Source organism: Kryptolebias marmoratus, linkage group LG22 (genome assembly GCF_001649575.2).
Source record: "Kryptolebias marmoratus isolate JLee-2015 linkage group LG22, ASM164957v2, whole genome shotgun sequence".
Taxonomy (NCBI): domain Eukaryota; kingdom Metazoa; phylum Chordata; class Actinopteri; order Cyprinodontiformes; family Rivulidae; genus Kryptolebias; species Kryptolebias marmoratus.
In genome coordinates this window covers 14,591,921-14,602,800 of record NC_051451.1, presented here as the reverse complement: position 1 = coordinate 14,602,800, position 10,880 = coordinate 14,591,921, and the positions used below count along the sequence as shown (strand labels likewise).

General features: G+C 40.0%; 1 protein-coding gene across 9 annotated transcripts in view; it reads left to right on the top strand.

Annotated features, from left to right (window-relative positions):
- The window catches only part of LOC108244314 (girdin), a 55,506-nt gene that overhangs the window by 22,995 nt on the left and 21,631 nt on the right, over positions 1-10,880 (top strand). For all 9 annotated transcript variants that reach the window (XR_005232654.1, XR_001808922.3, XM_037973585.1 and 6 more), the window contains exons 5-12: positions 3,890-3,948; positions 4,140-4,223; positions 4,302-4,442; positions 5,042-5,214; positions 9,068-9,149; positions 9,651-9,809; positions 10,213-10,359; positions 10,444-10,588. Coding sequence is in view for 7 of the 9 variants with exons in the window: in XM_037973585.1 (XP_037829513.1) it covers positions 3,890-3,948; positions 4,140-4,223; positions 4,302-4,442; positions 5,042-5,214; positions 9,068-9,149; positions 9,651-9,809; positions 10,213-10,359; positions 10,444-10,588 (990 nt within the window). In the remaining 2 variants the exon portion in view is untranslated. The remainder of the gene's footprint in view (positions 1-3,889; positions 3,949-4,139; positions 4,224-4,301; positions 4,443-5,041; positions 5,215-9,067; positions 9,150-9,650; positions 9,810-10,212; positions 10,360-10,443; positions 10,589-10,880) is intronic.

The window sequence follows — 10,880 nt, the reverse complement described above, 5'->3', positions numbered from 1 at the left end:
GCTCCCATTTGGGGGTCGGGGACAGCTCGGCGTGTGTGTGAGTGCATGCACGTGTGCGTTTAGTTGGCGAGTGGGGGAGGGGTGTCTCCACAACGGTGAACAGTGAGAATGCACTGTAGTACCCCCTGAAGGCTCTGAGCTAGCCTCGGCTGCCTTGCATAAACATGCTCAGTGAGCTGCACAGACGCACAGTCTCTTGTGCTCGTGAGCGGTGTTTAGTCACTGTGGCTGCAGAGAACATAGTTTAAGTTGTAAATCTGCAAATTATCAGTTGTAATTTATTTCTTTTTTTTTTTGATTGGCAAAATTGTTTTCTATTATACTGGCCAATCAGTAGTTGATTTGACTTCAGCTTTGTTAAAAGATTGTTGTAATTTTAAATATAGTTTGCCCCAAAACACAATATGTGTAACCAAGTCTTGGCTGCAAACATAACCAGATTGTGCAACATCTTTGTGTAAAACGTTTGCATTAACTGTCAAAGTCAATCCTGTTTGTCTGTTAGCAAAAAAATAAATAAAAAAAATCTCACAAACCACTGGATTTATTTTAATGAAATTCCTAAAATAATCTTCAGATGTACACCTACAGCTTAACTTTTGGAGTCAGCTCGATTAAAGCTGGCACCTACACCTAATCAACCATAAAAATACAACAGTGGCTCTAATTTGGTTGGTTTTACAGATATGAAGCTGGAATGTGTTGTAGTAGCTGAGAGTCATCCCAAGACCGAGCACTAGCAGATCATGCTAAATCTTTGTTTAAAACGTTTGATTGCATGGAGGTGGGTGATAGGCATTTGTCCAAGGAATGCTAGTTTCATTAGGGTAAGCAAACCCTTTGAATGTAGTGATTTTCTTCTCTGTAAACTATTGGTATGATGGCTGATGGTGAATAAACTTGTGTTCTTTGTAAATGTTTGAGTTTTGAGCATTCTGTTTGAAGTGCATCGCTGAGAGCAGTGTTTCTAAGATAACAGAAAGAGCAGAACTAGACACTGAACAGAATTTGAGGAATACCCGTTTGATAAACAAATTTTACAGTAAACTGTTCTTTGTTCCTTATATCAGAGCAGTCCAGGTCAAGTGCATTGCTTTTTTTTGTGGCAGAAACTGACAACAGAGTGGTTTTGATGCCACAGTATCTTGTCTTACAAAGTACAAACGTCCTAGAATAATCAAACTATATCAGATTACTCTGCTATCTAAGCTTGTAAAAAACAGTGAAATTTCAGATTGCGTGTACCAGCTTCATCAAGAATAAAGTCATTGCGTCCTTAATGGCTTTATTTATCAAGGCAGGAGAGAGAGAGAACTGGACCACAACCCCCACCCCGCCAGCCATCCTCACCGTCTGATTAACAATGGCATTGCAAAGTGAAGGGTTAGTCACTGTCCTTTTGACCTCCTGTTTCCTGCCAACAGGATGAAACGGGGTGGGTAAAAAAGGAAGACTTAGATTTGTGACTTCAGATTGACTTTGGAGGTGCAGATGATGTATAGTTGTGTTAAAGGAAGGAAGGAAGGATGGGTGGATGGATAGAACTAGTGGGGGACATCCTTTAAGCCTGGATGGACGGACGTTTCTGTTTTCAACCTTGCCTCTTTGCCTCCCCCTTGCCGCTCTGTTGCTCATTTGATTTCTGTATTTCTATTATCTTCCCTCGTGCTTCACGGTGCTTTCCCTCTTCTGTCTCTCTTTTCCTTTCATCTTTCCTTCCTGCTGCTTCTCCCTCTTGTTCTTCCTTTCAAACCTTATAAATAATTTATCCTGTGTGGTTCCTTATCTTTCCCGGGTTGCTCCAGTAGATTTGCTGAACTAAATCCCCTCCCTGACTAAAATAGGTTCCTATAGCTGTAATAGAGTATTGTTAATTCCTGCAGCTTTGAGAATTAAGTTTTACTTGCTGCCACCCTTCTAGACCCAAATCTGCTTATATTCTCTTTTGAAATGTTTTAATTCTTTTACTATCTGGGCAGGTGCTGGTGATTATTTCAGACATACCGCATCTTCCCTCTGTGTTAGACTGACCCTATATTGTTTCAGAATCCACCCTGAAAATGCAGAAAATCACACCATGATGGCGAATAAAATGCTTATTTGATAAAAATGTTTTTATTATAGATATTTACTTGAGATAAAATGTAAAAGTAGGGATGAGGTCTTTCAAAAATTGCAATAAATATGAAAACAAGTGCTACACATCCTTTTTTTTTCTTTTTAAATCTTGTGGTATCATGATTAACATCCCGTCATAGCTTTACTGACCTGATACAAACACTCCTTTGTGTTAAATCTTGGCTGTCATTGGAAGGGGTTCAATAATTGAGTAATGATGATGGTAATCTCACATGAGCAGTCATTTAAAGTTGTACGCAACCATTGTTGTTTGTATGAAAAGTGACGGCGGTAAGGAAAAGGAAGAACATGTTTGAAATTCCCAAACCTTGGCCTCTACGTTTCCTCTGCCAAAATATCTTAATATTAGTGGCTTATGTTTTTAGTTGAGCTGCTGTGGCTGACCTAAAGCCTGGAAAGCCTCTCTCAGAGCTTTAGAAAAGCAAAGCAAACCAATTTCCTTTGGCTGAAAATTGGCACAAACACAACTGCAACAATATTTCCAAAGACAAATATTAACTATAGGAGTTGGAGTAATTTCAGAGAAAAATCAAATGCAGAAGAGAGAGGCAGCTGCTGCGGAGATGTTAAGTTTTTGTTAGCTATAATCCAAAATTAGCTCTAAGTGCTGTATGATGAAATAATAATGATAATAAAAGTTAAACTTCAACAAGTTTAATTTGAAATCTTTTAGCGAACTGAGCCCAATTGGGTCAAAGTTTTACTTTTTATATTAACGCCTTGCATTGGTGGTGTTTTTTCAAATGGCAAAAAAAAAATCACAATTTCTTATATAAGGCTTAAGTGTTTTTATTGATATTTTCAGTAGTTTTGTTAAATCTTGTGTTCAAATTTTTTGGATCAGACTTTTGTTTTCAGCTGCTCCTGCCTTGATGATTGACTTGTTAAAGAACCATGCAAACAGGCCACCCTGCGCAGAAAGCATGCTGTCACTAAGCTGGATTTATTATCATTACAGCCGGAAGAACTTTGGCACTCACTGCTCCCTCGGCCGCATCATGAGCCGGGCTTATCTCACACACCCTGATTCAAATACAAAACATACAGTGATGATACAGACGCACACAAATTTGTAATTGCTTATTCCATATCACTTAGTCACTCTAACATGCATACACACACACACGCACACACCACCTGCTTTGCTGTTCAGTCCTAAATCCCCCAGATGAGCTGAGGCCTGTTGAGCAGGCAGACAGCTGTTTGTAGGTTTCTGCAGTTTATGACTCTGTGTCCCGACATGTGGAAGAGAGCTGGAAGTTCATCCTGCCAGCCGACTACACCGTGGAAAACACTGAAACTGGATCTAGAGGGGAGGGATTTATAGGAGGAAACTGTAACAACCTAAGAATTTAGCTAATTGGAAGTAAATGTGGGAAAGACAGAGAACCTGTCCCTGCTTTTACAGCCAAACTCATTTTCCAGCTGTGATCTAATAAACTTATAATTTAACCAAACACTGCGCAGAGTTGCATGTTAAAGGCGACTTATGTAACTTTCTTCTTCTTATATAATTTTCTGTTTGTAGTGAAGCTTGAGTTATACAATTTCACTTTAGATTATTACAAAAAAAAAACAAAACATTAAACTTGTTATAACAGAATGCCAGAAAATGTAACCTTAAAACAGGACTCGCCTATCAGCCATAAAATAAAAAACTTTGTTCAGTGATCGCGTCTTGATTTATACGCAGTTGTACTTTAGGGTTTTGTTCCTTCAGTCATAACATTTGCTCTGTTTTTTCTTTCAGAACAAGGTCTGGAGGAGATGAAAAAACTGTTGCTGCTGCTTCTAGGATGTGCTGTCCAGGTAAGAGAAGAGTTTAGTCTGTTTCAACACGTGATATACTGGATCTGTGTATAATTTAGGTCGTGGGAACCAAGCAAGTTCACAAGCAATCAACAGCATTTAAGTCGCTTTATATCTGTGATCCTAGTGAACCATCTTGGTCTGTTCTAATCATAACTTCACATTGCCTCTTTTTTTTTTTTTTTTTAAAGTGTGAAAAGAAGGAAGAGTACATCGAGCGCATCCAGACTCTGGATTTTGACACCAAAGCTGCTATTGCATCCCACATCCAAGAGGTATTTCTCCTCCATTTGGTGAATAGTTACATGGTTTTTTACTTGGATACAATTTTAAGAATCCAATATATATTTCAGGTGACTCATAACCAGGAGAACGTGGTGGACCTGCAGTGGTTGGAAAGTGGGGAAATGCCCCCCGAGGATCTGGACAGCCTATCCAGAAATCTTGCTTTCCACCTCAAACACCTGGTGGATGAAAGGGACACGCAGCTGGAGGTAATGACGTGCAGTGTATAAATAGCTTCTTTTTTGTTCACAATATCTTTTATGTTTTCACAGGAAGATTTGGTAATGAAAATCATGGGCTGTTTCTGGCACTGTAGTGTGGAAACTTTTTTTTTTTTTGGTGCTGTTACCACAAAAGAGCAGCCTCAGGAAGGAAGGCCTGAAACTGTTAACTGTCATTGGTGGTGGGGGTGTGTTTTACTTGGACTGTATGCGTCATTAAATGAGTTTCCAACCCGTGGGGTGCAGATCCCCGTTACTGATATCGCTGATTTTGTGTGCGGGTGCTGGTAAGGAGGTTCTAATAGCCTCCAGATTATCATTGGATAGTTCAGCCGCTCTCAATTAAAATCCCATTTCCTGTCAAGAGCAGGGGATCAAAATAGGCTCTGTGTACCTCTTACTTTAAAGCATGCTTTTGACTTTTTTTTTTAACATTTAGTCTGCTTTGGTTTTAAACATGTGGATCTTCTCCTTCTTTGAGTATATCCTGGTCCCTTCCTTAAACCACCAGCTGATCCAGTTGCCTTTCATTCCCACAGCACTTTCACCTGTGCACTTTTTTTTTCTTCTTTCTTGCTTTTATTCAGACGATCGTGGAGCTCACCCAGGAGAGAGACTGTGTGCAGCTGTCTCCACTGGCTCCCTGTGCCACCCAGTCTCCCTGTGACTCCCCCAGCATGAGAAGGACAGAAAGTCGACAGCACCTCTCTGTGGAGCTGGCTGATGCCAAGGCCAAAATCAGGCGCCTCCGACAGGAACTGTAAGACCCGCAGTCTTATCAGCTAGATCAGCAGTTATTTAAATGGGGCGAGTAAAGGGGCCTGGTAGAGGCAGAAAGGTTCAAGAATAGACATGTTTTTTTGGGGAACTGAAATAAGGCGATGGCTTCTAATCTTGCAGCTTCTTTATTTGTACGGCGTTTAATTTAAATTGTGAAGATTTCAGGATGCTGGTCTCTGTCCTTTTATTATGCTGCACATTTATTACTAATTGAGGAATCTTAGGTTTGCATTAGAATACAGTTTACAGAATAAAGGATAGAAGTTGGACTTTATAGAAAGTCCAGTTTTTGCACTTTCTTGCCAATTTAAGATTTAAGATGGCCACTGCAGCTTATTAACCTTAGCAAACACAAAAATAACTCTAAAGGTCCTTAAAAACAGCCCACAGAAGGAAGACCTAACAGCTTATAAGTGCACCTGCCTGGGTAACATCAAACTTTATTCAATGTTTTTTTTTTCCATTTTCATGCAAATTACTAATAATCCACTAGATTTTTATACATTACAAGGTTGAATTAACATTAATACAGTGATTTAGAGCAGTTGTTAAAATGTCAACCTATATTGTGTATGGTAATAAATCCAAAAACCATATCTCCCAGCTCTGGTGTTTACAGCGGTGTGAGGTTTTGACCTAAACGGGGCTCCAGTGTACTTGTAAAACAACATTTGTGTGGAAAAGTTTTCTAACTTCATTGCTCTCTTTAAACTTTGCTGTTTCAACGTCACACTCTGCCCTCCACAAACACACATGAGAATAAAGCTGCTTCCCCAGGCTTTAAATAGGCCTGATAAACTCTGTTTATGAATAATACAACTTCCTTTTTAAAGCGCTGCATTCAACTCTTAGAGAAGCGCTTAATGGCCGACAGATAAACCGAGAGAGGAGAGGGACCATCTGACTTTATTTGCTTCTCTTTGGAAGGAGGAAGTTTGTCAGCCTCAGACAAAAATGATCTATATTAACAGACTGCCTGGCGTCTTGGAGTTGCTGCTGATTTTTAGATGAGTGTTGCAGGGATTGTCTCTAAAATAGTTTGTGCCGTTGCTGAAGTTATCACGGTTTAGAGATCTGGGTCAAGTCAGATAATGTGCACTTCTAGTTCAGAAGGATTTTCAGAACACTTTGAAAAAAGTGGAAGTCTATCCATCTTAGTATCAAATTCCTAAACATGACAAAAGAAAACGAGCTTTTCAAAGGTGCCTGCATAGCTACCATTCATATCAGACCATAAGAAAGAAGTAACAGATCATGCAGGGTTTAAAGTCTGAGCATGTTGCTGTCTGTGATTTTTGAAGGTCGTGAGTTGTGTTTAGTCTTGCAGAAAGCTTCAACATCCTCTCCCTCTGTTCTGCAGGATATCATGTTTTGTTTTATTCTGTGTGAGGGCAAAGTAAATTATGTCTATTTAACTGCTGTATTTCTTTCTAAGTCAGAATGGAGTGCAGGTCGCCCTGTGCTTGGTCAAATGGAAAACGTTTTACTTTAAGTGACCCTAATTCATTAGGATTTACATGTTAAAGGATTGACATTTATCACTGAGGACATCACCCTGACACTTTCCCGACCTGCGTTACAATTAAATCTTCAGTAGCCCTAAACAGGAAAGACAATTATTGTTGAGATGCACAAGAAACAAAACAAAACTTTCAAGTCTGCTTTCAACGTTCGGCCACATGCTGACTGCTTCTTCAGTGCAGAGGAGAATTATGTTTGTTTGTAACAGTAAATCCAAGCTCGGATCATGTCTGTGCATACAGATGTGGATCTGTGTGTGTCTTCTGTGTGGTCTAGTGTATCAGAGCGACATCAGGTCAGAGCCGGAGGGTACGCTCTGCAGTTCCCACAGTGGTTTATTTGTTAATGTTTCTGGTAAAGTGGCTGCAGCTCAACTGCTATTTTTGTTCCTTGTTGTTGCCCAGACACACACTGATGATATCAGCAGAAAACACTGGCTTTAAAACCTCGTATGCTATTTATTCCTTCAAAATCAGCTCACTGTTTTTTTATTTCTAAATTAGCCGCTCATTCAAGGCAGACAGATATGATTTTAAACTCATTTGAGGGGGAAAAAAAAGTTTTGTAAATATCTCAACAATGGTAAATCATTAAAGATAATTAGTTATTCATAAACCTTCAGAGTATGTCAACAAGTTAGTTCTCACTGAATGTCAGTAGATCAATACAGACATGTCCAAATATTAAAACTGAGCTTATTGAGCTGTTTTGAAATGTCAGCAAATTAGCAGAATGTTAAACCAGTCTGGAATATTTTAACACACAATATTTTTACCGCCGTTTTCTTTAACATGGATAAAGGTCTTTTTTATTTTTTATTTTTTTTTTATTTCTCACTGTAGAATTTATTGAGCTAAGCAACTTGCAGGTGAATGTCATAAATTTTGTTTGTGTGAAATTGCTCAGTATCTCACAGCTGTTTTTGACGACGTAGCCTTAAATTTGAAATGTGAGTCCTAATAAGCAGCACAGCAAGATAAACCCACGGTGTGAGACCAAAGATTATCTTCCATGCGAGAGCTGCATAGAGAGGAGGAGGTTTACTGTTTGGAAAAGAAAGCAGTAAGCGTAAAACAACATCCTGCTTTGAAATTGTTAAATTTCCAAACTAACTGCGGTAGGAAGCACGAGATGAATGATCGGTGGAGGGATAAAAAGATGTGACAATAGGATGCATTTCCTTATTGAAATGTACTGGGAGACTCCAGAGAGCTGTAATCAAATAGGCCATCAGATGTTCAGGAGAGCGGTTTTATGCACACACACCCACACACACACAGAAGCAGAATCTCAGGAATGCATCGCAGTTGGAGCCTGGAAAATTTGTACAAACCTGGAGACTGTAAACACCAAGCTGCTCTATTTTATCAACATTCATACATATACTACACATCAGCATTTATGTAGAGAAAAATAAAAGCTGGTATTAAAACTTCTCTTGTTTTTCTAGTAATTGTTTCTCTCCTGAGTAAGGGCAGACGAACCGTTTTAGCCTCAGGGGAATACTTGCTTCATGTGAGCTCTAGTCACAAGAGTTTTCTAATGATTGAGCCAGGGTTTTTTTTCTTTTCTTTTTGGTTTTTGTTTCATGAGTGGGAGAAACATGAGGCAGCCAAATTAAGGAGAGGAAAAAAAACAACATACTGTTGACTATGTAGGAAATTATGTCAATCAATACAGGAGCTGCCAATTTCTGTTTTTGTTTATTTTTTCCAAATGAGTCACAGTATTTTTAGACTAAGTGGGATATTTTCCATGCTATTTTTTATTACCAGCCGTAAAAAAAAATTTAAATTAAACTAGCATTCTTTTAAGAAATGCATATCCCCTCACGCCTTACATACTAAAGTTTTAAACAAAGATCTTGTGCAAACTGTTGTCTCTTTAAGTATATGTCAGGGATGACTCTCAGCAACTACCACGCTAAGTCCTAGCTCAGTATCTGTCAAATGAACTGGTTTATAGCCATTTTTAAGTTTGCCAAGATTAATTGGCACCAACAGCTATCTTGAATCTGGTTGACTTCAAAAGTTAATCAGATGTAAATCGGAATCCAATGATTACTTTCTGAGAGTTTTACTATAATCCATCCAGTAGTTCATGAGATATTTTGCTCTCGTGTGATTTGTTGGTGCTCAGAGTATGCCCAATCCGTGCTCAGTATCTATAAAATATGTTGTGTTTTCTAGGCTTGATTAGCTGTGGCAGCCATCTTGAATCAGGTTGACTCCTAAAGTTAATCAACTGTAGACATTCATCCAAGTTGTTGTTGTTGTTGGTTTCCTCTTCCTAATCCTTGTTTGCTTTTGCAGAGAGGAGAAGAGTGAGCAGCTTCTGGACACCAGGCAGGAGCTGGAGAACATGGAGGTGGAGCTGAAGAGACTTCAGCAAGAGGTCACCAATCACAGCCGCTCGAACACAACGACATGCACATGACGCACAACCATTCCAATGACTCCCCACCTGCTCTTCTTTTTTGTTTTTAAGTACTTTGTTTCTAAATCGCTGCCAGGCTTTAATCAGCTAGTGGGTGATTTAGCTCATTAGGGGCTATTCACACTATTTTTAGTCGAGCTGCAGCCTCGCATGGCTTCTGATTTGGATTGAGCTCTGATCTCACTAAACTGCTGTGGGAAAAGTTGGATTGAGCCCAGGATGGGATGGAGTGGGTTTGCTTTTTGTGAAAACTGTTTTTTAAATCTGTTTTATGTGCTAATAAATACATGTGTTATTCTTAAATAACATACCATTCATAAAAGATTACAGGCTTGATGACCTGTCTGACTCTGTGGGTCCTGGAGCACCACTGTACATCTGTTTTTTCTCGTATGATTTCAGTCATTGCTGTATGGAGCCACACACTCATGCTCTTTGTTTGTCTGTGGACTCCTGCAGAGCTTTCATCTGTTGTCGGATGCTCGGTTGGCTCGGGCCTACCGCGACGAGCTGGACGCCCTCAGAGAGAAAGCCATACGTGTCGACAAGTTGGAGAGTGAGCTCGGCCGATACAAGGAGAGGCTTCATGACATCGAGTTCTACAAGGCGAGAGTTGAGGTACGCAACCGCACATCCTCAGAGCAAATCTTTAAAAAATAAGAAATTGGCAAGTAAATATTGGTCAGACATGTATATAAATTTGTACAAAAACACACAACTGGATGAAGCTGATCCATAACTGATCATAACTTTTCTACAAAAATGGAGTGTGAATGCTGTGCACTGAATGACTTTGCTGAAATTTAATGAAGAAGATAAAACTAGGTTGTTCAAGTCCAAACAAGCAGAACAAAGGCTGAAGGGAGCCAACAAAAAATAAGCTTAAAGTAGCAAAATGATAGCTAAAAGCAATTAGGATAATGTGGCCATGACTAGTTTGCATATTAACATTTGTGCTAATTTTGTGCTAGCTGTAGTTTTTCTGCTTGTGTTGTTTGACCCCGTCTTGTTGGCTTTGCAGGAGCTGAAAGAGGACAACCAGATTCTCTTGGAGACAAAGACCATGCTGGGGGAGCAACTGGACGCCAGCAGGACCCGATCTGACAAACTGCACCTCCTGGAGAAAGAGAATCTGCAACTCAAATCCAAGATGCACGACCTAGAGATGGTGAGACGGTGCTTTTGGGGTAGAGACGTGAACAATTATTTTAGTAGTTATGTACCTTTAAACTTACTAATCCTTCCTGTCCAGGAGCGGGACCTGGACCGTAAGCGAATGGAGGAGCTGTTGGAGGAGAATCTTGTGTTGGAGATGGCCCAGAAACAGAGCATGGATGAGTCTTTGCACTTGGGCTGGGAGCTGGAGCAGCTATCAAAGACACCGGAGCTGGCTGACGGTGAGAAGAAAAGCCAAGAATTATGGGGAAGACGTAGAACACAGAAAGAAGTGAGAGAAATGCAAGCCTAGTGGTGGGCACCCAAGTTGACCAGGATGGGGGCTACAGATGGCAGACAGACCTGGCTTCGGTCACTGAACCGTAATCCTGTCACCCATCTGCATTTGCCAGCCTCTACTGGGGTTTTCTTTCCGCTTGATTAAGACCTGTGGTGTAATTAATATTCAGTGGCTCCACAAAGATAAGCTGTGTGTTTGGATTATACGAGCTGTTAAGAGGTTTAGCTAGCCAG